A 27,606-nucleotide genomic window follows, 5' to 3' on the forward strand; every position below is an offset into this window, starting at 1 on the left:
AACATCCTCCATACAGCTAGGATCTTTTACAGTATGATTTTCGCATCCTTGGTGACCTGAAGAGACACTTGCTTGGACATCAGTTTCAGTCAGAAAAGGTACATGCGTAGGTGCTGTTGTGGATTTGTCAGCAGCCAAATGTGTTCTAGAAAAAAGGAATTCCCTGTACTAAATTGATAATCTCATCTCCCAGTAGGATAGATGTCTTAATGTGTGTGGTGATTACTTTTGAATTGAACCATTCCATGGTCCCACTGATGATATGAAGATCAACGAATGACTGTATGCAAAATACGTTAATTTACTAATTTGTATGAGCCAAAACTGACAATTATTTATTGCTTGGACCTAACTGTTATATAATATATGAATGTGACTTTTTCATCTTAAGTACCCATCAATTTATACTCCCAAAGGCGTGATTCATGCTGTTATACTATTCTTTTGTGTATTATTTTTCCTCAAAAAACCTGAATAAATCACATATTTTCAAAGTTTAAATAATACCCACCAGAGTTGGCACTGACCCACAAATGTTGCAGCCTGCTAATGATAAATAATTACTAGATTTTTCTGGGCACATACAGCACTGTTACAGCTAAACTATTGCTACTTGAGTGAGCCCCCATGACAAACAGGTGAACCATCAGACAATGAAACTTTGTGGAAACATTTGTATGGATGTTTGGAAGGGAAATAATGAAAAACCATTCAAATAAACACATTTTAATTTCCACATGAGAGGGAAACATTTGTTAACTGCATACTATGTTTACGTTTGTGTTACAAACATCACTCAGTCTGACGACCATCTGTATCCATGATAGCCTGGGACCACAGGAGAGATTGCTCTACTGCTTCCTGACACAATAGAGTATCATGGAAGGTTCACCTGCCATGCAAGGGAGGCTGGGTTCGATTCCTGACAGGGGACTGGGTGTTGTATGTCCTTCATAATCATTTACATCATCATTGACGCACAAGTCGCTGAAGTGGCGTCAACTACAAAGACTTGCAATACGGCAGCCAAAACCTGAAGGGATATCCCAGACAATAAATGCCATACGACCATTTCATTTCAACTGTCATGACAAAGCTTGTGCAGTGCTTGAAGATTGCGCATTGCATCCAGTATTCTCAGCCATGGAAACAGTAACTTCGACAATCTGGGTTGCAATTGGCCATCAGTCTCTCCCAGGAGCAGGTCCCAAATCCTCAATTAAATCGAACTTCCATATCACGTTCAACCCAGAGCAGAAATAGGGACCCCGCTGATCTCCATTAATGCATCAATACTTGTAAAGAGCAGCAGCACTATTGCTGTTGTTCTGATAAAGCAGCTATATGGGTAAAGCCCTGCTCACCTTGTCCAGACAGATGTTGACTGTCTGCAACTATAATGCACACTGATGTTTGTTGTTCAACCCTATGTTGCTGTGCCAGTACCTGTGCCTATTGGCAAGTCATGACACTGACACTGACACTAACACTAACAATGCAAATCCTGCAGCACACAGTCTGAACGTCACTCCTATGAAGTTGGGTATCAATACAGTAAATAGTTTTTTGTCTACACTGTTTCATGGAGTGAAAGTTTAACTATATACATGCTGTATTTTGTGACTGATAGGTAGCTATGATTAGAAAACCATAACTTTTAGTTTAAGTTACTTAAATACAAAGAAAATGTCAGATTACTTTGAAGTAAGCACAGGTATAAAGCTGATATAAGCACATTTATCTAGTTGATATGAATAAGAGAATTTTGTTTGCAGTTTTGAATACCTGAAGGTTCCTACCAGAAATTAAAGTGTGTAAGGCAGAATGCATTTGAATTACAACAATGATCCACCAAGACTGTACAGTTAATCACAATAATATTTATCTATATCATACTATTTACTAATTTCAGCTACAGACCCATTTTGAAGTGTTGTAGCCGGAATACAATCACAAATGTATGTCATACGACATTTGAAAAATAAGATTGTCATTAACACCAATAAATACATGTCATATGGCGCTTTGGAACAAAAACGTGATTTTTCTTGCATAGCCATGACCGCACTCCCCCCCCCAACCAACATCCCCCAACCCCCACAGAGTGCATTTAAAAATGATCAGAGCTGCCATATGATATACATTTATGGTTGTGTACCTGCTAACCCACTTGAAAATTGCTCGTACAGCTACAATTGGCCAATAGTAATTCTATTATTACTAGCTGTGTTGTCTTGGTGAAACAACACTGACATTCCAAACATATCTGCGGATGGCACAAAATTCGTAAGACATAATCAATATAATCCTTTGTTTGATAAAATAACTATTAAATACTGTAGTTTGTCCAGTCAAATATGGGATACACAGTATTTTCACCACCAGTTTCCAAAATGAATGCATCACATTTTCCTTGTTGTAACTACTAGGAAAGGGAAGAGAAATGATTGCAACGTATTACGACATGAAACAAGGAAATTATTTTCTCCCTCAAGTAAATTCTTTCCTTCTTACCTCCTTCTTCCCTTTCTTATGAAAGTTCTTAGAAATCTAATTCTTTAGTTTGTAGAGATTCATAAATATTTTACCTTGTAAAATACGTAATTGCTTGTCACAGGTGTAGCAACTGCCGTAGGTGCTTTGGTTGGCTGCAAAAGTAAATACTTAAATAAGTGACACAGCTAGTTAAAGTTCTATTTAAAAAATGGTGTATGCTCAGGTTATTCATGTGTTTCAAATAACAGCACAAGACAGTCATCATCTTGAGAAAGTAATAACCATAATCAGACTGGATTGAACAATATTTAATATTATTGTCATGAATATCAGTTATTGATAGATTAAAATATAAGATATCTGCTTTCACTTGACTATGTGGGTTCATTTTACAGCGATGTGAACTTCCTGCAGGTCTACAATGTCTCATCAGGCACAGTGTCAAAACAATTTTGGTATAATCAGATATTGTAAGCAATGTGTTTTTGGAAATTTGCATTTATATACTTTTTTTTAACAACTATGATAATGGTTCACTGCAGAGGTAATTTGGATACCCCCTTCCAGTACAAGTTTCTCTAAACTACACAGGAGGGAATTCTTTCTCCAGCATATCACGTGCTTTTGCAATCCCTCTGGCTGAAACCTCTCCACTGCCTCACATTCCCTTTTCTCTCCTGTCAACACCATTGCTTCCCCATCCAGATTATGTACTGTCTTCTCCCACCACAGCCCCCTCCCCCACTCACACACTCTCACACTCACTCTCTCTCTCTCTCTCTCTCTCTCTCTCTCTCTCTCTCTCTCTCTCTCTCTCTCTCACCCCCCCCCCTTCATCCCTCTCCCCACTCTTCTCCTTCCCCCACTCTCCCTTTATATCTCCCCTCACTGTCTCTAAGTCCCTCGCCCCCTTCCTCTCCTTTACTCCCATCCCTTAACCCCCTCCTCTTCCTGTCTCTCTTATGTATTCTATACCCTAATCTCCTTTGATCTTGTACAGCCACTGAGTCATCTGCCAAAAACCTGCCTTACACTACCTCACTATCGTCTCCTTGCCTTGTGTGTCTTTCGCTACCCTTTCCCCTCTTCCTTCTACACAGGCAACTGTTCTCAATAAAGCAATTCAGTAATCAGTCACACTCCTACTGTGGGCTAGTACATTTGGATCACCATGTGGTTGTGTGAGTGAATGCATGTATTTTTACATGAAAAAGAGAAAGATTTGAAAGCTAGTGCGAATACTGTTTTCTGTTACATGTTTATGAGCACCAGGTATCAGTCTGCTGCAGGTGAATGGTTGCCGTTCCCTATTTTACAGGTTTTCATGAGAGTGAAATAACTTTATTCTTGCCATTAACATTAACTGCTTGTTAAAAGTATGGCAGATCAAGCTCATATCTGGATGCATGCTTTCAACAGGCAGCATTTTTCGAATTACCTACCCAAGCATGTGTAACAGACTGACTCCAAGGTTTAACTTACTGCTAGCTTCTCTTCATTCATTCTAAACTCCAAAGAGGCTGTTACATGATACTAAAGGCCCATCACTGTTGGATAATGGATGTAGTTGAAACTCTGCATTCAGTCCATCCTCTGGGCCATAGCTGAGGATTTTATGCTACATTTTATTCTTTCCATGTCATGTGTAAGCCTCTGTAAAGTTGGTTGGCTCTGAACTACACTGTTATGGAAAGGAAGGGTAGTGAATGAGAGGCGGCAGGGAGGGGGATGGAGGTGGAAGAGAATAAAAAACCACACTTTTAATCTGTTTTGAGGTCTCACTGAGGGATTCATGAGACCTATTGCTGTGAGAGACGATGGATAACAAGCTTGACAAAGCAGAATTATCAGTAGCCATTAATGCAAGAATAACATGACATACTTTCAATCATCATAAAAAATGTAATGAAATGCAGCAGAAGTAAAAATATGAACAAGTCATATATGTATCATTTCATCTTGTCAAATAAAACTGTTTTCCATTAGTTAAAACTTCTGGGCTGAGAGGCCATGGACGATCAGTAAAACCTCTTCTTCCTGACGTTTCACTGCCGACTGGGCAACATCTTCTGAGATGAGTTAACAACAGCTGTTGAGTCAAAGACAGTCATCGACTCATTTCAGAAGATGTTGCCCGCAGTTGGCAATGTAACGTCATCTTCCGAGATGAGTCAACAACAGTCGTTGAGTCAATGACAGTCGTTGGCTGAGCTCTGAAGATGTTGCCTGCAGTTGGCAACAAAATGTCAGGAAGAAGTAGTTTTACTGATTGACCAGGGCCTCTCAGCCCAGAAGTTTTAACTAATGAATACACCCGTCGTGAAAGCCTACACATTATGAAAACTGTTATATCCCACCCTAAGCTAAATCTACACATCAGCAAGTTACCAGATTAAGATTTTGTTTTTATAAGAAATCATTAATAACTATTTCAACATAAAAAGTAAGTGCAAAATTGCAATAAATATCAGTAACGAAAATATCAAAAAGAGACAAATGAAGAAAGTGATAGAAGGGCTTCTACACCATGCAAGCAGCTTGTGTTTTCTAGAATAAATACAGCATACAGTTAATGGTATTATTGGCTACCTGTATCATATCTCATTAGCTCCTTGTAACTTGGCATGATAATGCATTACTGGCATATGATATGATCTATACCACACACAAGGACAATATATGGACCTGGTACCTCTGAAAAACATAAATGGTTTCACAAGACAATTCTCTGAACCTAAGAACACAAGTCCTGAGTAAAATATCTTGTCCAGCAGTCAGATGTTTGATTTGATTGAACAAGGGTTCTTTCTATAAGAGTATTTCTGCAATAACTTTAACAAACTGCATGTGAGATATCTGGAAAAAGCACTGTTAGCAGGAATAGATGGCATGAAAGCCTTAATAATAAATAACTTAGTGCTGTCTACAAAATGTGTGATCTGAATTATATTTTCTGAAGTAAGCAAAGAGCAATATCTGAGCTCTTCAGAAAGAGCAATATCCCAGCTCTGCAGAAACAGCACATCTTGGAGGCACTTATGTCTTTCACTCTCCTTTTTTTTCTTCAGATGGAAGGAAGTTGTTACATTCGCCTACTTTATTTCCTCATATATTGTCCTCGGTGTCGACGTACTACGTTGCTATACTGGCTGAAAAATGGGGGTGCAAGTTCAACACTGACTACTGTAAATGACGTAGCCGACAGGTGCATATTTGCGTTTCACAGTTCTTTACTTTCACTGTTCACAACCCCTCAATAATACACAGTTATATGGCCAGTGCACTATTGTTTAACTTTCGATACGCCTCATTAATATGTTGCAGGCAAACATCCACATACTGCTATGACAGTTTACTGTTGAACATCTACGAGAAGTAAAAACCTAACCACATATTTCACAGTCTTTCAAATAAACTGAATAGACACTGTCATTGCTTTAACACATGGCCTACTGGTGTAACATTTATTTCACAGTTAAGTTGATGCATTGTTGTTGATCTAACCAATATGGGTTCCGAGTCTGAAACTCTGCCGTGAACTGACTGTCTCGGGACCAATGCCGGGCCCTTATATATCCTCACAATAACAGGCACTGAAACTATACATTGTTCAATGTTTAATTTACAAAAATTACAATTAAAACTTGACTCATTAAATTTACTGAATACATCGAAAAATTGTGTGATTTTAACAGTTTCTTCTACTTCAAGGGTTAAGTCACATTATTTGTTTAAATGATGAAGTTAACATATATACCTATGCAAACAATACTTTTGACGAAACTAAAAATTACTTTGGAATTCATTAAGGGCTGGCTTTGCTAACATGTTTTTGAACAGAGTCAAATACATTCACATTCTTTAAGAATACCATTAGCTGTTCCTCCAAATGTTTGCAATTAGTACAGAATTTATATTTATTTACATGTCAACAATAGAATTTAAGTTACAAAATAATTACTGATTTCACACTGTAACAAAAATATTAACTAGGAATAGTCAAAATAAATTAGAAAATGAATTACATACATAAAACTAAGCACAAAATTAAATCTAGTGGTATATTCTTTAAAACTGAGGGCCAACATTTCTCTTTTATGGAAATGCAGATTATACTCACGTATGTTCATAGTAATTAGTCAAAAATGAAAAAATGAATTTAAGGAGACAGATGGCAAAACAAGAGGGGAAGTAAAAGGATTCCAGCTTGCTTCGCCACAGAGTTGCTTATTTACTGTGAATGGTGGTAACAAGTTCTCCCTCAACTTGTGTTACTCTTTCACTATAAATCAGCAGCATACATTGGGAAAACCAACAGGAAATACCATTTGCTTGACAAACAATGGGATGGAGAGAATGTCTTCAAATTACTGCTGGAGGAACAAATATGTGCTTTACACAGGTATTCCATAAGAAACATGTGATTAGACATTTTCTCCTCTTGCAGCGAGCCACCACAAGCTTGGAGGGAGTACAGTGTAGAAGGGTTTCTTAAGATCCTGAATTGTGGTCAAATAACATCTCAGAGGTCTACCAATGATGAATCACTGCTCCAACATGTTGCTTGAGGTCTATCTGTTAAGACATGGCATAATGCTAGAACAAGGTACAGTGCAGTCTGCCACTCAGCTCACAGTGAAGTCACCTATGTGCACATAAGCACATCTACTGAACTTTATTCTTGACTGTCAATCCCTACCTTTGTATGGATAGTGAACTTGTTTCAGTGTAACAGAAGCAAATTTAGATAACATACTGTAGCTGTTCTGCAAGTTTTGTAATTACTAATGTTATTAAATACTGTCACTTAAAAGAAGGTGTAATTAGATGAATGACGAACACTAACTTCACTTAACAAACGTTTATTCAGCACTTGCATGTACAAGAGCTGCCTCTGGCCAGAATACATACAGTGTATATATACAGTTACAGAACATTTCAGTACAATGATTCTTGATATTTGTGGATACTCCTAGAGTGCTCAAACTGAATATAGAAATTAAAATTTTACAGTTCAGGTGAGGTTTGAGCTCACGACCCTCCATGCAACAGTCTAGTATCATAACCACTACAACACAATGACTGTGCTACTCAGCTTCTTCTGTGACACTGCTCCCTCCTTAAGAGAACAGCGTCTCGATGTTACGTCCTCCTAGTCCGGGAGCAAGTCATTGGTCCTGCATACTCCAACTCCCAACGACTGATGTTCGCCCTGGCGGTGATCATCTTAGAATTTCCTTTGCCACTACGTTCTTTGTCACCTTTCCAGTTGCTTGTTGCTGGAGCTTCGAATTTATCCTGGACTGCAGGATCCTTATAGGGCTTCATTCGAAGGAACGAAGCTCTGATCTTTCGTCGTCTTGTGTCGGGGTCGAAATCTTCAACTTCATAAGTAACATCAGACAACTGTCTTACAATCTTATAAGGTCCAAAGTAGCTCCTGAGGAGCTTCTCAGAGAGACCAACCTTCCGAACAGGAGTGAAGATCCAGACGAGGTTGCCAAGCTGGTAGACAACAGGGCAGTGGCTCGCGTCATACCTTCGGCGATTGTTTTCTTGAGCCTGCAGCATGCAAAGTCCAGCTAACTGCCAAGCTTCCTCAGCCCTGGTTGAAAAACTGGCCAATGTAGTCATCATCCACGTCATCAGGATGTAACAGAAACACAGTGTCCATCGTTGTAGTCACCTCACGCCCATGCACGAGGAAAAATGGCGTACATCCTGTAGTATCTTGTTTGGCGGTGGTGTAGGCAAACACCACAAAAGGTAGCACCTCATCCCAGTTGCACTGCTCAACATTGACGAACGGTGATAGTATGTCGGCAAAAGTCTTATTAAGGCGTTCAGTAAGCCCGTCATTTTGCGGATGGTAGGCAGTCGTCATGTGATGAGTAATGTTGCACTGCTGGTTTATTTTTGTCACAAGACTCGATTGAAAAACTTTCCCTTGATCTGTAATTAACAACCCTGGGGCACCATGTTTTAATACAATGTCTTCCACTATGAATTTGGCTGCCTTGAATGCTTCGGTTATTTTCACGGCTTTTGTAATGGCATAGCATGTCAGATAATCAGTGCAAACAATAATCCATCTATTGCCACTAGCAGATGTTGGAAATCTTCTGAGGAGGTCAATCCCAACACGCTGGAAAGCCGTTTCGGCTGGTGGAATTGGTATGAGTCAGCCAGGTGGTTTCCGAGGAACTGACTTTATCCTCTGGCACTCTCGACAGTGCAACACATAGTGAAGGGCACGCCTAAATAAACCTGGCCAGAAAAATCTCTTGCAGATCCTATCGTATGTCTTAATAAATCATAAATGTCCGGCCTCAGGTGTCTCATGGACTTTCTGAAGAACATCTAAGTGCAGGTGTTTAGGAATCACTGGTAGCCACCTCTTTCCAAACGGATCAAAGTTTTTCTTGCACATCCTCTAACCAATTTAAGGCAAGAAAATTGAAACACATGTCCTCCTCCTGCTCAGCAGAGAAATTCTGAAGTGCAGCGAGACAGTCACTATCTCCATCAAAGTCTTCATAGTCTTGCACAGGATTTCTTGAGAGACAGTCGGCATCTTGGTGTTTTCTTCCACTTTTGTACACTATGGTAATGTCATACTCTACAAGACATAGTGCCCACCTGGCGAGTCGTCCTATTGGATCCTTAAGACCTGTCAACCAGCAAAGTGAATGATGGTCTGTAAAAACTGTGAATGGTCTTCCATAGAGATACTGTCGAAATCTGCACATGACCTAGATCACAGCTAGACATTCTCTTTCTGTAGTTGAGTAGTTTCTCTCAGCTTTTGTAGGTGTCCTAGAAGCATAGGCTATAACTTTCTCTTTTCCATCCGAAATTTGCACCAGAACAGCATCGATCCCATACCCACTGGCATCTGTATGTAGTTCTGTAGGTGCTCTCTCATCATACAGACAAAGTACAGGGTCAGTTGTCACAGCTTTTCACACAACATTGAAAGAATCTTGCTCTCAGATAAATTTAGCATTGGCTTTTAACTCTTGGAGTGGCCTGGCTTTGATACAACAATCTTTGATAAAACGACAGCAATAAGAACATAATCCGAGGAAGCTTCTCACATCTCTAATACTTTTAGGAATAGGAAATTCCGTTACAGATCTCACTTTTTCTGGGTCTGGCTGTACACCTTAATTTGACACAAGGTGGATTAAGTTTCAGTCTGCCTTGTTGGAGACACTTAAGAACAGCCCTCAGTCTTCTTATGTGTTCATCAACTCTCTCTGCGAACACTATAATGTCACCTAAATAACAAAGACACATCGTCCATTTCAGGTGCCTCAGAAGATTATGCATCATCCGTTAAAAAGTTGCTGGTGCATTACACAAACCAAACAGCATTACCTTAAACTCATACAGGCCCTCAGGGGTGATGAAACGCGGTTTTATCACGATCAGCCTCATCTACTTCAATCTGCCAGTATCCCGAGTACATGTCCATGGTTGAGAAAAACTTAGCCCCCTTCAGACAATCTAGTGTATCGTCAATTTGTGGAAGGAGGTAAATGTCCTTTTTAGTTATCTTATTAAGCTTCCTGTAATCAAGACAAAATGTCAACTGCCATCCTTCTTCCTGATGAGAACCACTGGTGACGACCATGGGCTCTGCGAAGGCTGAATGATGTCATTCCTCATCATTATCTCTACCTTGTCGCGAATTACTCAACATTCTGTTGCTGACATGCGGTATGCTCTCTGGGTAGGATGATGGTCTCCAGTGCTAATCCGGTGCTTCACCGTCGATTCGTCTAATTTGCTCATCACCTGTGGATTGAAGCATTCAGAGAACTCTTGAAGAATGGCAAGTAGCTTCTTCTGTTGTTCCTTAGTGAAATCTGGTGAAAGTCGAGCTAGAAGATCTTGTCTCGTAGTGGCAGCACTAATTTTGCCCACAAACTCGGTATGGGAGGTTTCTATGATGCTCAGCTTTTTGGCAATTAATGGCTTGGTGTTTGCTACACAAATGCGTTTTGGAAGGATCTGCGGTTCTCAGTGACAGTTAACTATCCACCAATTCACTGAATCCATTCTTAAACGAGACGACAGAGGCTGGGATGACCAAGTTATTCTTCAGTGGTATGCTTCTCTTACATTCCACTACAAGATCCATGGGTTGATGCATGGCATGACACATGACAGTTACCTTTCTAGCACTGGCTGCAGGAATGATCACTTCATCCACAACACATAGTCTTCACACACTCGGATGCACATCTTCCTGTCCACAGTATCTCATCTCATCTAGCATAATCTTCAAGTGACCACAATCTATGCCTGAGAAGCTTTCAAAAAGTTCCATCCGATAATAATATCATGACTACACTCTTGTAAGACAATGAACTCTAAGGGTTGTGTATGGCCACTTATACCCACACGAATGACCCATCTTCCTGTAGGTTTTACATATTTCCAATTAGTCACCTTCAGCAGAGATGTTTTGTTCACAATGAATACGGTTTTCTGCAACTGGCAAGGTACTTCTCCAAAATGACTGAATATGATGCTCCAGAGTCCACAAGAGCTGGGGCTGGCCAGCCATCCATGAGGATATTGATGTAGTTTCGTATCATTTTTTAGTGATCGACGGCAGAGGATTTTTCTCTTTGGCAGCCTCACCTCCAAGGAAGGTCGCACCATTTAGTTTTCCAGGTTGCGGTGGCTAGGTGATTGGCTGCAGCTTCTAAACGGCAATGGAGACCTTGATTGGAGTGTTGGAGAGCGTCCTCTCCAGCGGCTAGCTTGCGGTGATGGTGACCTATTTCGTCCTGTACCCACATCCTCTTGTTCATCTGCGTCATCCTGGAGTTGGTGTCGGCCAAGATCGGTCTGCTATCTGCTGGCTCGGGCGTCATCAAATATCCGCTGCCTTTCTCGACAATAGCGCACCACATGTCCCAGTCATCTGCAGTGGAAACATACTGGTTGGTTATCCTGGGTCCTCCAGATGTAAGTCTTCCTTGGTGCCCAAACAGGTTCCTCATACGGTATTGTAGGAACATAACTTTACCTGGGTCTCGACTTTTTCACCGTTTTAAAGGGAAATGAAGGACGAGAGATTGGGTTCAATGTCTGTTTCACTTCCTCCCTTATGACCTCTTGAAGCGTCTCTGTTTTTTGTTCGCTGTGCAATCCAAGTGCCTTCTGAACTTCCTCTCTCACTATCCGGCGAAGAACACTTGTTTAATCAGTTCCCTCCTCCATCACAGACATCGATTTGATGTTTGGACGCCGTTCAACCTTCTTGCATGTAATTCTTTTTTGATGCATTGTCTTGATATACTGGCACTATTTTATGAACTCATCTGCTGTCGAAACCTCCTTCAGGAATAGGGCTTGATACATGTTCTCAGCAACACCATTCGTGAGATGTGCAACCTTATCTTCCTCCTCCATTCTAGAACTCACTATTTTACACAGCTCCAAGACGTCTTGAATGTAGGATGATGTAGTTTCTCCTGTACGCTGTGCCCTGCACTTAAATAATTTATCTTCAGCCTTGCACTTCTGTCATTGTGTGTTGCCGAAATACTTGCACAGTTCCACTTGGAATACTTTGCAGCTTGTGAAGTTCTCATCGTTGTTCTCATACCATTGCTTGGCAGTGCCCTCCAAGTAGAAAAATACGTTAGCCAAACACGAGGTGTCATCCCATTTGTTAAATTTGGCTACATGCTCATATACCTTCAGCTGCTTGTTTGGATCTTGGCCCTCGTCACCAGAGAACCCAGAAGGATGCCACATGTGGTGGACACAGTTGCTGTCATTGTAACGTCCTCTTCTTCTTCTGTCTCCAATAGATTGTGATATGTTGAATATGGCTTGAACTCGGGTTTCTCTCCACATAAATGGCAGCTCTGCCATGGCCTGATGGCCTAATGTCACGTTGAAGAAGGTGTAATTAGATGAATGACGAACAATTCTTGATATTTGTGGATCCTTCTAGAATGTACTCGAACCGAATATAGAAATTAAAATTTTACAGTTCAGGTGAGTTTTGAACTCACGACCCTTCATGCCACAGTCTAGTATCATAACCACTACACCACAGTGACTGTGCTACTCAGCTTCTTCTGCGACAATATTGCTCTTTTCTATTCTAATTCACTGAGGGTACAGGCACCCTGCAAAAACAAAAATGTTTTATGGCTATTTATTAAAAATAAACAGTTAAGGTTATTTATCATCAACATAAACAATTTAATTGTAATTTTAATTCATTTAAATGCAAGGAGTAGTCATTTTAATTAAAAGGTTTGTTAAAGGAATGATTTAACAACATAACTAATCAAACAGTATGTAAAAATGTTAATAGCAACATTCTCCAACTTCAAGGTCGCAGTAAACTCACTGTTACAACAACTACTGCCCACAGCATACGTAAGGTGGGTCATTAAGGCAGGCGTAGTGTGTGCCGACATTCAAATGGTGCACCCACAATTACCCAAGATGGCCACCAGGGACAGCCCAGTCACTGACCGTTATCACCTGGTTTGCCGTGCGCGTGCAGCGCCACATCAGTGACACTTGACTGGGACAGGGCCTTTAAAAGAATACATCTGTCAATGTATTCGAGGCATGTAACTACCTTTACTGAGTTGTTGTTGTTGTTGTTACTCTATTCTTGTTGATGCCACTCCATGACCCAATTAATGTGAACATCTTTTATGGTTGTGTGTTTTCTTGTGTTCTTAGTTAAAATACAAGTAGCAACGATGTTGGGAAGAATTTTCACATGCTTCCTTCCATTCAGTTCTTCAATGCAGCAACAGCAGGCACATATGGCTGTGTTGGAATGGTTGATGGTTACGTTGATCCAGGCTCCACTGCCAGTTGTTCACCTGCTGCCATTACCCCCCCCCCCCTCTCCGCAGGTCACCCACCTAAGCGTGATGAAACCACAGAAGATTGGGATACTTACAAGTTACAAGAAGAGGCATCGTCAATGTTTCTTGGCATTCCGAGCGGTCAACAAGGATGTCTGTGAAGCTCTTTTCTTGTGCAGGACCCCCCTCCCCCTTGTGCATATCACTTACTGTGCCAGTTAGCCCCTTTGCAAGAACCAACCTCACTTAAAATTTGATAATATATGTAGTTTTTTGTCTGCCAATCACCACACGTGTACACATGTGGTCACCTTGCGTAATCAATTCTACCAATGTTGCAAACAGCTGCAGCAATCTTATTGCGCTTGGGTGACCAAGCTTCACGGCCTTTGTCATAAATGTTGAGTCATCAAGGCTACATATGAGTCTTATGCAAAAATCATTATCAGAGTTGTGATCATTTGTTCAGCCTCAGATAAGAAGGTGTATCAGCTTGCCCTTCAGGTTGAGGATCTAACATTGGAGGATCACCTATATAACCTCCGTTCTTTATTTTCTGTTCTCCGGGCCACATGCCTCAAATGTAATCTCAAAAAGTCTCACTTTTTCCAGTCTTTCATTGTTTATTTGGTTCATGGAATTTTGTGGCAGGGTGTGCACCCCATGGAACAAAATATTGCTGCCATTATGAGTTTGCCACACCCATCTGATCTAAAAGAACTTCACACATTCCTCAACAAAGTTGCTTACTGTCATAAGTTTATTTCCAGAGCAGCTACTCTTGTCCACCCCTTGCATCTGTTGCTGCGGAAATGTGCTCATTTTGTTTGGTCTGCAGTTTGTAAGCATGCTTTTGTGCAGCTTAAGGACAGTGTCTGCAACGCGTTGTGTGTAACAATCTTGCAACATTTCAATCTGGCAAGCATCTAGTTCTCGCCATGGATGTGTCTGAGTATGAGGTGGGGTCAGTCCTGGCCCATTACCATTCAGATGGCTCCAAACAGCCTTCAGCCACTCCATCAAAACACTCAACTCGGCTCAGCAATATTATTGTCAGGTGGAAAAAGAAGCTCTTGCTACTGTCTCTGACGTAAATGAATTTCAAGTGTTCTTGTATGGCACAAAATTTCTTTTACTTACCAGCCATAAGCTCTTTGTTTCCCTGTTTAGCCAGTTGGCATTCTCACTACACTTAGCCACTCATTGTTTTCTGCACTGGTCTCTGTTCTTGTCCTGGTACAACTATGAGATCCAATTTTGTCCCTCGTCGCATACGCAGATGCTTTGTCCCAGCTCCACACAGGCCGTGACTCCTTATTCATTCAGGAGAAACTGCTCTGTTCTCACCTGGATACAGAGGCAAGACATACGGCAGATAACTTCCCCATCAGCACTTCCCATGTTGCCTATGCTGTGGTAGTGGATCCATGCTTCAACAGGTTGTACATGTGATACAACATGGGTTGCCCGACAGTCCTCCAGGCCGGGCATCTGGCCCACTTCACTTCAGAATTATTATGCATCACACTATCACCTCTCCGTCTTGAATGGCGTTATTCTCCTGACAACAGAAGGGTCATGTTTCCAGTAGCTCTGCGGCAGGAAGTCCTCTGCTTATTACGTTAGGCTCACTGGGGGATCTCCTGCGCAAAACAGTTGGCATACCACCATGTGTTTTGGGTGGGTATCAATCATGAGATGGAACAACTTGTCACATACTGCCAGAAGCACCCTGGTTACCAGGTGACATTGTGCACTGCCTTTTTCACCATGCCCTGCTCCAACACAGTCTTGGGAAAGAGTCTACACTAATATAGCTGGTCCTTTTTAGACACTTTCTGGTTATTGGCAATTTATGCCTTGTTCTGTTTTTCTTTATGTCGTCCATCTATGACAGCATACACGATTGTAAAAGCCCTAGCAAAGATATTTTTCATAGAAGGCTTGCCTTGCATCTGGGTTTGGGCAATGGACCTCAGTTTGTGCTTCAATCTTTCAAGAACTTTTGTACACACGATGGCATTCACCATTTCACAATGCCTCCCTTCCATCGACAGTCAAATGGCCAGGTAGGATGCCTTGTCTGAACATTTAAGACACAGATGCAAAAGTATGTAAAAGATTTTCTGGCCAAGGTTTTTTTAAAGGTTTGGAGTCAAAAGTCCCACTCAGCTCCTGCATGGCTATCAGTCATGGACACTTCTCAACCTCTTGTTGCTGGGCAAACGTACCCCAATGGTGCCAGGTGGACCAGGACTTTTGGATGGTGCCCTCATTGGATTCTGGCTGTTGTCCACAGACGACGCAATAAGCCTGTCTTCATGATTTGCACTGAAGATCAACTCGTGGCACGCCAACCAGTTGCATCACAGGATGGACACAGAGCCTCCTGTTGAGATGTAGGCCAAAGTCTTGTTTTCCATCAGCTCTGACCACAACATGGGTCGTGCAAGCCAGCCTGCCTATCCCGACAGTCAGGACTTCAACAGCACTAATGGCAGGTTTGCTTCCTGCAGCAGGTGGTTGTGCCTCCCACTGAGCTGAGCAAGCATCGCTGTCAGCAGAAGCGGCAGCCGCCAAGTCTTTATCACCAGAGCCTCTCCTCTTCAATCCAATGTCATTGCTGATCATGTCAGCAACCCTCGTCATGGACTCTAATGTCAAAATAGCTACTTGCACAGTACTCAAGGATGGGTCACACTAGTGTTCTATACATGATCTTGTTCATAGATGAGCTACACTTTCCTAAAATTCCCCCAATAAACTGAAGTCTACCATGTGCCTTCCCTACTAAAGACCTTAAGTGCTTGTTCCATATCACATTGGTTTGCAATGTTACAGCTAAATATTTAATCACCATGACACTGTCAAGCAGCACACTACTAATACTGCATTTGAATATTACATTATTTTTCCTACGCATCTGCATTAACTTAAATATTTCTGCATTTAAAGGAAGCTGTTATTTGTCACATCAAATATAATTTTTTTCCAAGTCATCCTTTATCCTCCCACAATCACACAATGATGACACTTTCCTGTACAGTACAGTGTCATCAGAAGACAACCACAGATTGCTGCTTGTTCTATCAGTCAGATAATTTACGTACATAGAGAACAAGAGAGACGCTATCATGCTTCCTTGGGATACTACTGATGATACCCTCGTCTGTGATGAATACACACTGTCCAGAACACTGTACTGGGTTCTATTACGTGAGAAGTCTTTGGAGCCACTCACATACCTGGGAACCAATTTCATATGCTTGTCCTTTCTTAACAGTCTGCAGTGGACCATGCCATCAAATACTTTTAGGAAACCAAGGAGTACGGAATTTGCCTGCTGCTCTTCACCTATGGTTTGCAGGATATTGCGTGAGAAATGGGCAAGCTGAGTTTTTCACCAATGATGCTTTCTAAGTAAGTGCTGATTTGTGGACAGAAGCTTTTCTGCCTCACATAAATTTATTGTATATGAACTCATAATGCAGTCAAGAATTCTGCAGCAAATCAGTGTTAAGCATAATGATCTGTAATTTTGTGGAAAGATTCTTTTAGTCTTTTTATATAGAGGAGTCACCTGCGTTTTTTCCAGTCACTTGGGTCATTGCACTCGGTGAGAGATTTTCAGTAAATGCAATAACAATCAATGAACACATTCTTTGGCATCCAGATGAATAGCTTGGAAGCCCAATAACAATTGACAAATCTTTGATCGAGAGGCAACAAACAGACACGACAATGAAGCAATTGCAGCAGTAATTACTGAAGTACAATGGGCAACTAAAATAAGCAGTACTATATAGGCCTACATGATCAGTAAATTAAATAAGAAGGCAGTAATGTTGTTCCCTATGAAGAATTTGAAACATTTAACTCTGGATAGGAGAATGTAGAGCAACTGTGGCTGAAGATAGAAAAATAGCTGATCAAGCACTGGATAGACATGTACCTAGCAGAACAAGGTCATGATGGGAATGATCCACGACACAGAGGCTCACAAAGAAGCTTCTAAAGAAATAGCAACTGCTGCACAATAGTGTTATCTGTAGCACTGGACAACAGATTAAGATGCCAAATTAAGTGCATTTGGTCATCAAAAGGGCAATACTTGAATACTTCATTAACTTTTGAACCAGAACTTATTGAAACGTCTAACAATCCCCAAAGGCATTCTGGCCATGTGTACAGGGTGTCAGTGGCATCTAAGTTAGTAACATCACACTTATGAATGGCACAGGAATTGAAATTAAAGATTCAAACAAAAGCAGAAATGCTGAATGTTCATTTCACATTTCCTCACAAAGGAAAATCCAGGAGTACTGCGGCATTTTAATTCTTGCACCATTACAAGGGTGACGAATAACATAGACATTAACCTTAGTGGTACTGAGAAACAGCTGAAATCACTAAAAAAGAACAAAGCATCAGTGACTGATGGAATGACTATCAGATTCATACAAAATTTGCATCCAGGTTAGCTCCTCTTTTAACCATGAGATTGTCACACCATTATCAACAAGTCCAAACCCACATGTAGGGTCATCGCTGAAGTACAAAACTTAGCACTGAAAGTATGTTTATTAAGAACACCGACATAAATCCACAAGAGAACTGAACTCCTGGACACAGAGTGCTGCTATTTATACGAATATCAAATATTCCACAACATAGAAACATTAAAAACACAAGAAATTTCGAGAAACTTCCAGAAATGTCAAATACTAAATAAAAAATAACTGCTAGTGCTTAGATTTAAATTGGATACTCACAGCATGCCTGCCAGTGATGCTAACTGCTATGCCACACTGCATGCACTACAGCTCACAGCATTGCTTCCTCTCCTGGAGAAACAGTGACCCACTATTTCAGAAGTTTCCACTGGAGCTTAATACAGCATCCTGGATCCAGATCTTGTCAATGGTCATCCTTATGGCAGCACCTAGCAGATCCTTACACTCTGTCCAAGTTGTCACATGCTCTTCACTATGATGAGCGTTGGAGGTAGCAAGTCTTTAGTTTCCTCAAATGAGAAGCCCCCATCAGGACCGTAGTACACCTTCTTAAGGAGGACATGGATGACATCTCTGCCCTGTCTGCTTGAAGGGTCAGAATCCTACACTTCATATGTTACATCCAACAAGCGACAATGGATACAATAAAGCCCAAATCGGCACTTCAATAACTTTTCCGACAGTCTCACTTTCCACACAGACGTAAAAATACATATCAATCTCCTGAACGTCCACATGCGAGTCAGTTGTCTTGCTTCTCTGGTTATGGTGATGAGATGTTTCATGTAGTCATCCTGAGTTAAAATGAGAAAAGTATATCCATTGTAGTTTCAGGCTTGTGACCATGGAGCAGCAAGTGTCTTATTTCACAGTTTTGCTGTATGCAAATGTCGCAACAGGCAGTATTGTATCACAATCTCTCTGACATTGACATGCATTGAGAGCATATCTTACAATGTCTTATTAAAGGGTCCTGTGAGACCATTTGTCTGCGGATGATAAGCAGTTCTCACCCTACGGGTGATATTGCAATGTGAAATTACCTATGACACTAGTTTCAAATGGAAAATATTTCATGAACAGAGACTGTCACATAGTGCTCTATGCTTCAAAATGATGTCTTCTAAAAGGAACCCTGCCATTTCAGGAGCTTCAGGAGCTGGCACAATCTTCTACAAATAATTATTTGGCAACAATTTTTTAAACACGTCTTTAGAGCGCTTTAGCATTCACACTGTAATGTAATTACAGTGTATGCAGTGATGGCTCGTGAATATACGTTCTGGGTGATCATAAATTTTTAGATTCAGAAAAAAAGTGAAATTAACAGCATCTGCTGTATAACAGTTATGCATATCAAGAAATTTATACAACTACACTCACTGCCAATAACAACAACGTTAATGTAAATAATAGTAGTAATAACCATAGTAATAATAATAATAATAATAATGGCATCAGGATAAAGTTGACATTATACCGATTATACTATCAACTACAGGAGTCATACCACACAATATCCACAAGTACATCAACGCAATACAGCTACATCCAAACTTATATATACAACTACAGAAATCTGTAATTATTGATACTTGACCAATTACCCGGAAGTTCCTAAATGCAATGTAACATATACCGTACAGTTAAAAGGAAGTCACGCTTGATCAAGATCCACGTCACTTTCCATTTTTAATCAGACATAACGTCTGAAAAAGAAATGAAAATAATAATAATAATAATAATAATAATAATAATAATAATATGCATAGCTTACCTGACAAAAGAAAGAAATGTTTTTGTGGAATTTTATTGTTTGTACATAATTAAGTACAATTTAGGGCAACTCTCCATTTCACATTTTTGGGTAAGTGAGAGTTTTCGCATTTTTCCATTTTTTTCAGACAAATGTACAAGATTCCTAAGACATGTATTAGTTCATGAATTTACTTTTGGGCTGAAAAATCAGATATTCTTATGCTGCACTCACACAACTGTAAACTTCCTTGTTAAATGTTTGCTTGTAGTCATGCTTATTTGAGTTCGTCACTCTCTCAATCAAAGGATCTGTTCTCAGAGACCCTAGTTCCTTTGCAGTTAACTTTTCCTGGTAATTTACTTTTCTGTTCCCAGATTGAGATTTTCACCTGGCAGTGGAGTGTGCACTGATATGCAACTTTCTGGCATATTAACGCTGTGTGCCGGACTGAGACTTGAAATCGGGACCTTTGCCTTTCACAGGCAAACATTCTATTGACTGAGCTACCCAAGCACGACTCATGACCCGACCTCATAGCTTTACTTTTCTGTTAGCATTTCAAATAAATTCAACATAGTTCAGTTTTACACTGCACACAAAAGCTGATTTTTGCACAGTGAAAAACCAACTACAAACACAAAATGCCGTTGGTGGAAATGATTGAACTCAAACAGTAATGTCTACCAACATGGTCACTTGGTGAGAATACAAATGATGTGCTGAGATGCATAAGAGCCTAAAGCACATCGCCATAAATCCCACATTTAAGTGAATATCAGAGAAACTAGTGATACAACTTTTCATGAATTTTCATATATGCTATGTAGGCCCACAGGAAACATAAACCTGATTCACTATAAGATCAACAGATTTCAGAAGCATGAGTAAATCCTACAAGCTCACAATAGACTGTGACATGCCTTAGGCCCTTACGATTCTCACAAGGGAAACTCCTCATTGTATCCCCTTCAGATTTAGTGGTGATATGGCCTAAAGGATAGCCCGTCAAAAACTGAACACAGATCCAGCGTGAAAACAGGAAGAAGGTGTATTGAACTGTAAAAAACAGTGAATGGTTCGAACTTAACAAGTGCAATATTAAGCACACACTCAGAGGTGTGGCGTCGCAGTTAAGTCACGGTGTTTTATTGTGAAGTGGATGAATCGTGTTCAAAACTCTTTCATTCCATTTGTTTTTATTTTTTTCACAACATTAAGAACTGTACGTCCGGTCATTGAAACTTTTGTTCTCTTTCCGTAGTCTTGGCAGTTCTTATACTATACATTGGTTACAGAATATGAGTCACGTGTTAAGAATATGTTACTGTCACAAGTAAATGTGATGAATAGTGATAGCAGGCAAGATACCACACAGGCGTCTAACAGAAATGAAAAACAACAAATAAACAGGTGTGCACTATGTTATGACAAAGGAATTCAAGAGTCAAAACTTCCAAAACGGAATGCAAGTTCAGAAACGTTAAAAACATATGTTTCAACAGAGTACAGAGCAACTGTGTGATTATGAAATGGTCAAATTCATTTTTTTCAGCTTATGTGACAAACTATCATGTTTTCATCATATCCTTGGGAGTGAACACATTCACATTCACACGAACACCTAAATCGCGCAAGGAGGCATATCTCACTCACTTACCAGGCGTACAAATTAGTTGTGTTGGTAAGAGATTCCTATCATATGACACACGTACTGTCACTAATGCCATGTATGATGCACCAGATGTGTTTTCGGTGGAAGGTTTGGTTGACTTGTCGCCTTGTCATCAAACGTTTGCAGTTCCCATGTGGAAGCCACTTCCTTTCAGCTGCTAATACAGTAGTTGTGCATAATTAACTGTCATTACATGCCCCTTCCTTACACCTCGCTTTTGAAACAGGCATTGCACCATGATACAGACACAAATTTAAATACAGTGAATAGCGGGGAAAAAATGTGGCACCCGGGGGATTTGATCACAAGTCACCTGCTTGGTAGTACACCATGACCCCTTAACCACGACGCCATCACTATTTCAGCTTATTCTATATTGCAGTTATTTTCCTTGGACCATTCACTGTTTCATTTTGCCAATTTGGAGACAGCAGAGAACAACTGAGTCCCTATGCGTGCCCCTCAAGGATGACTTCCATACGGCTGTGGACGACTTTACCATGCGGAGCTTATTTGGCGTGTTCAAGGCAGACCATTCAAAGCTCCAGACATCGTGGACCTTGCGATGTAGGGCTGACCGGAGCTCTCTTTCCACAAGACCAAGCTCCCTGCTTGGCCAATAGATCGACACGTTCGTTTCCTGGAATGCCGATGTGGCCCGGGGTCCACACAAACGCCGCTGAACAACCACACTCGGCGAGAGCAAAAATAGCATCTTGAATACCGTGCACCAAAGGGTCCCGAGAAAAACACTGGTTGAATGTTTGCAATCCACTCAGGGAATCACTGCATATGACAAATGACTCCCCAGGGCAGGAGGAAAGGTGAGAGAGTGCACGATAAAGAGCAACCAGCTCCGCAGTGAAAACACTGCTCCCACAAGGCAGGGAATGCTGCTCAACGTAGTCGCTGTGGATGAAAGCAAACCAAGTGCGTCCATCGACCACAGAACCATCAGTGTAGACTACATCTGCATCATGAAACGAGGCAAGAAGAGCCAGGAATTGTTGACGAAAACTGCCAGGTGGAACGGAGGACTTGGAGTTGCAGGAAAAATGCAAGCAAAGCCGCAAGTGAGGGAAGGGCCAAGAAGGGTAGAAGAAGAGGGCCAGAAGGATGGAGGAAGGGGAAAGGACTCAAGTGACAAGAGAAGGGAACGAACGCGGACTGCGATCGGGAGACCCGACCTAGGCCGCCGTCGTGGGGAGGGGAGTGCAGAAGATGGAAAAAGGAGCCTGCAGTTTGGGTGGTCGGGTGAGGCACGGATGCGGGCAATGTATGACACAAGCAACTGTTGTCGGCTGAATTGTAGGGGAGGGATTCCAGCTTCTACAAGAAGGCTAGTCACCGGACTAGTGTGGAAGGCACCTGTCGCCAGTCTGACGCCACAATGGAGAATCGGGTCGAGGATCTGCAATGTTGAAAGTGCTGCTGAGTCGTACACCACGCTCCCGTAGTCGAGACGGGACTGGACTAAGCCCTTAAAGAGCTGTAGGAGAGTTGTTCATGCAGCCCCCCAAACGGTGTGGCTGAGGCAGCGAAGGATGTTGACGTACCGCCAGCACCGTTGTTTAAGCTCACGAAGATGAGGTGTCCACGTGAGCTGAGCATCAAACAGAATGCCAAGGAAACGATGCGTCTCCTCAGTACGAAGGAGTTCATTGGCAAGGTAGAGCTCTGGATGGAGGTGGACTGTGCGATGATGACAGAAATGCACCACTCGGGTCTTCGAGGCTGAGAACTGAAAACCATGGTTGGATGCCCAAAAATGTGGCTTACGGATAGCTCCCTGCAGCCGCCGTTCAGCGACACTGATGCTTGGGGAACTGTAATAAAGACAAAAGTCATCGGCATATAGAGAGGAACACACCGATGAGCCCACTGCAGCCGCAAGACCATTAATCGCCACCAAAAAGAGGAGAACACCGAGAACCGAGCCCTGCGGGACACCGTTCTCCCGAATATGAGCAGAGCTAAAATATGTGCCAACTCGAACCCGAAAGGAGCGATTGGAGAGGAAATTCTGTAGAAAAATTGGAAGTGGACCCCGTAAGCCCCATTCGTGCAGCATAGCAAGGATATGATGGTGCCAGGTGGTATCGTACGCCTTCCAAAGATCAAAGAAAACAGCAACTAGATGTTCTCGCCGAGTAAAAGCTGTACAAATAACTGACTCTAGCAAGGCTAAATTGTCGATCGCTGAGCGGAGCTGACGGAAGACCCCCCTGTTGCTGGGCTAGGAGGCCCCGAGCTTCGAGGATCCACATGAGCCGCCAACTCACCATCTGTTCCAGGAGTTTGCATATAACGTTGGTAAGGCTGATAGGACGATAGCTATCAACCATCAGCGAATCTTTACCAGGTTTCAGCACTGGGATGGTAACGCTATCCTGCCAACGAGTTGGGAAAACGCCCTTCGTCCAGATGCGGTTCAACGGGGCGAGTAATTCACCCTGACAGTGCGCCGAGAGATGGCGAAGAAACTGGTTGTGAATTCGGTCTGGACCTGGAGAGGTATTGGGGCAAGCTGTAAGGGCACTTTGGAACTCAGATTCACTAAACGGGGCGTTGTATAGTTCCCAATGGTGCGTGTGAAACAACAACTGCATGCGCTCAGCCTGCTCTTTAATGGCGCAGAATTCTGCGCTGTAGCCTGCTGTTGCGGAAATATGAGTGAAGTACTCTCCCAGATGTTTGGCGATGGTGATTGGGTCAGTACAAAGGGCACCCCGAAGAGAAAGGCAAGGGACAGACGCATGAGGGCGAAAGCCAAAAATGCACCAAACCCACGACCACACCTGAGATGGGGAGGTGCGAGAACCTATGGTGGCAACATATCATTCCCAACAGTCCTGTTTGCTCCGCCAGACTAACCGCTGAGCCCGGGCCCACAGCCGTTTAAAGGCAACCAGATTCTCTAGGCAAGGATGACGCCGGTGTCGTTGCAGGGCTCACCGGCGGTCCCGGATAGCTTCTGCAATCTCTGGTGTCCACCAAGGGACTTACTTACGCCTTAGGATACTTGGAGAGCAGGGGACAGTTGCCTCGGCAGCAGAAACAATGGCAATAGTGACCTCGTCCACAGCCAAATCAATGTCACCAGGAAGAGGAGCAATGGCCATAGTAGCTGAGGTGTAGTCTGCCCAATCAGCTCCACGAAGAGACGATCGTGGCAGCTGGTAAGGAGGTTGGGATTGAAGAAGGGAAACCAGGATAGGAAAGTGGTCGCTACCACTAGGGTCGTCGTGGACCCTCCAACTGAGGTATGGAAGAAGACCTGGGCTACTAAGAGAGAGATCAATGGCCGAGTATGTGCCACGAGTCAAGCTAAAATATGTGGGTGCACCAATGTTAAGGACGCAAATGCCCTGCTGTGCCAAGAGAGCCTCAACGTTCCTACTCTGGCCCGAGATCTGGGCCCCACCACCCCATAAAGGGTGGTGGGCATTAAAGTCCCTCAAAAGGAGGAACGGAGGGGGGAGCTGGGCAAACAAGGCAGCTAGGCCAGCAAGAGGGACAACCTCATCTGGGGGAAGGTAGAGGGAACAGATGGTAAGCTCCAGTCCTGCCCGAATTCTAACAGCCACAGCCTTGAGAGCCATGTGAAATGGCACTGGGGCACTAGGAACAGTGGCAAGAACATAAACACAGACACCGCCAGACACCCTGTCGTATTCTACGTGGTTCTTATAGTAACCCCGGTAGCCATAGATGGAGGGGGTCCGCCGAACAGGAAACCAGGTTTGCTGTAGGGCCAGACAAGTGGCAGGGAAGCATTACAAAAGCTGTTCCAACTCAGCAAGGTGGTGGAAAAACCACGGCAATTCCATTGAAGGATAATGGTATCCGACTGTGAAGACATGAAAGAACCTGGGGGGGAGGGGGGGGGGATAGGTTACGCTTTGAAGCACTCGCCGATACAGATTGCGAAGTAGCCTGATCAACTTCCATAGGACCTGCGGGTCAAGCAACATCTAGCTCCTGAGGGGACGCTAGATGCTCCACATCATCTTCAGGTGCAGTGGTGAACTCCTTTTCTGTCTCTATGTCCTTCTCCTTTTGCTTTTTCTTCTTTTTGGTAGGATCCCATTTGTCCCTCGGTTTGTCAGGCTGGGTGGGCTTTTCCGACCCAGTCTCATGGACCAAGGAAGACCTGGAAGCCCGGCGGCCCTCAGGTGGTGGCTTTTTCAGCCACTGGCTGACATCTGGAGGGGCAGTAACCATGGAAGGGAGGGCACCAAGCGATCCCTTCTGCGCGAGGGGAGCCGGAGGAGGCGGGCACTTCTCCAGCACAGAGGTGGGGACTGAAGTCCCCAAAGAAGGAGGGGTTGTTACTCCTGATGTTGGATAACAGGGGAGCAACGGAAGAAGGTGTTCTCCCAATGACCTGTGGGGCAGGAATAGACGGCTGGGTTGGAGGGCCAACAGAATGCGTCTGAGCTTTGGGGCTCGTCGCCAGGGACAGCGACAGCGAAGCTGCTGCAGCAAACGTCAATGAAATGCGCAAAGGGGAAGTCGGTCATACTTGTGTTTAGCCTGTGTAAGTGAGCCTGTCCAAGGTCTTATACTCCATAATCTTCTGTTCTTTTTGATAAACCGCGCAGTCTGACGAGCAAGGTGAATGTTTCTGTCCGCAGTTGACACAAACAGAGGGCGGCAAACACAGGACGTTGGGGTGGGAGGCATGTCCACAATCCCGACAGGTAGGGTTGGCGTCACATCTCGATGACATATGCCCAAACCACCAGCACTTAAAGCAATGCATGGGAGGAGGGACGTAAGGCTTAACATCACATTGATATACCATCACCTTGACCTTCTCAGGCAGGGTGTCTCCCTCGAAAGCCAAGATGAAGGCATCGGTGGTGACCCTACTATCTTTAGGTCCCCTAGAGACACATTGTACAAACTGGACACTGTGGCGTTCCAGATTTGCACAAAGCTCTTCGTCAGACTGCAACAACATGTCACGATGAAAAATAAGTCCCTGAATCATATTGAGGCTCTTATGAGGTGTAATGGAGACTGCAACATCACCGAGCTTGTCAAAAGCAAGCAATGCCCGTGACTGTGCTGGGGATGCTGTCTGTATGAGCACTGCTCCAGACCTCATTTTAGACAGGCCCTCAACTTCTCCAAACTTGTCCTCTAAATTTTCCACAAAAAACTGAGGCTTTGTGGTCAGAAATGAGTCCCCATCTGTTCGCCTGCAAACCAGAAATCGAGGAGAATACGTCTCACCAGGTAATTTAGACCACCGTTCCTCCCCTGGTGTGGACAGGGAAGGGAATGATTGGGGGTCATACTGTAAAGCATTGAACTTTCCTTTCTTAGAGACTCGTGCTTGTGCACTATTCGTATTTCGTTTCATGGTGGTCCCACGAGCAGCTAGGGGAAGCAATGTCCACCCAGACAGAGCCCTGCTTGCCTGGGTAAGCCTAATACAACCGGGGGGGCAGCAGGTTCCCCAGAGGTCACCCGTTAGCAACTGTTTTACCTCAACAGCCATGCATCTCCTCGGTGCGCAGCACACCTTGGGATTGGTTTATTTTTTGTTTTTTTTTTTAATTTTTTTTATAGAGGTTTATACCATCCTCGCGACCCAGGCAGTTCAGCCAAGATCCCCGGGCTCTGTACCATACAACATTCCACTGTCGCGCCTTACGGTGGTTGTTGAAGCACGCTCAGAGCTTACGGTATTGAGGACTGGAGGCGCTTCCCAGTCCCCAGCTCAGGGACCCCGTGGTCGCCAAGCCTGTACCCAGCAACTAAATGCTGAGGGGAAAAGTTAGGGTGTTCATGTGCTCTTACACAACAGTTGCCACTGAGTGTATGGATGGGCTATGTAGCAGGTGGATCACATTGTCAATCTACTGCAACAATGCTAAATTAAGTGTTACCACTATTGCTAAAATTATTCCTATTTGGCTAATGTGGTTTCCACGCAGGTTTTTTTTCTGCAGCATGGATGGTTACCCAAAAGACATATGTAAGCCACGCTGATAACTTTTCTCTCTTGGCATTTTTCAAAGTTATTTTTATTTATATTTTTACTATGTTACTATATGAGTAAATTGTTGTTTCTTTGGTCAGAATGACAGCTTACACCGCTACTTAAATGACTTGGTAGAAGCCCAGGTTACCCAAATGACTTTGTGTAAGCCCAACTGATAATTACATTTCCACATTTTATAATAATTTTTTTTAATTATCATTTGAGTACATTGTCGTTACTTTGATGTAACCACAGCTTACAATGCTACTTAAATGACATTTTCAAGACCAGACTGCAATTTTTAACCTTGG

At 42.7% G+C, this 27,606-nt stretch overlaps 1 protein-coding gene across 4 annotated transcripts in view; it reads right to left on the minus strand.

Moving 5' to 3' along the window:
• The window catches only part of LOC126470669 (GATA zinc finger domain-containing protein 1), a 63,924-nt gene that overhangs the window by 27,433 nt on the left and 8,885 nt on the right, over nt 1-27,606 (minus strand). For all 4 annotated transcript variants that reach the window (XR_007586275.1, XM_050098666.1, XM_050098673.1 and 1 more), the window contains exon 2: nt 2,589-2,648. Coding sequence is in view for 3 of the 4 variants with exons in the window: in XM_050098666.1 (XP_049954623.1) it covers nt 2,589-2,648 (60 nt within the window). In the remaining variant the exon portion in view is untranslated. The remainder of the gene's footprint in view (nt 1-2,588; nt 2,649-27,606) is intronic.

Source organism: Schistocerca serialis, chromosome 1, assembly GCF_023864345.2.
Source record: "Schistocerca serialis cubense isolate TAMUIC-IGC-003099 chromosome 1, iqSchSeri2.2, whole genome shotgun sequence".
Taxonomy (NCBI): Eukaryota; Metazoa; Arthropoda; class Insecta; order Orthoptera; family Acrididae; genus Schistocerca; species Schistocerca serialis.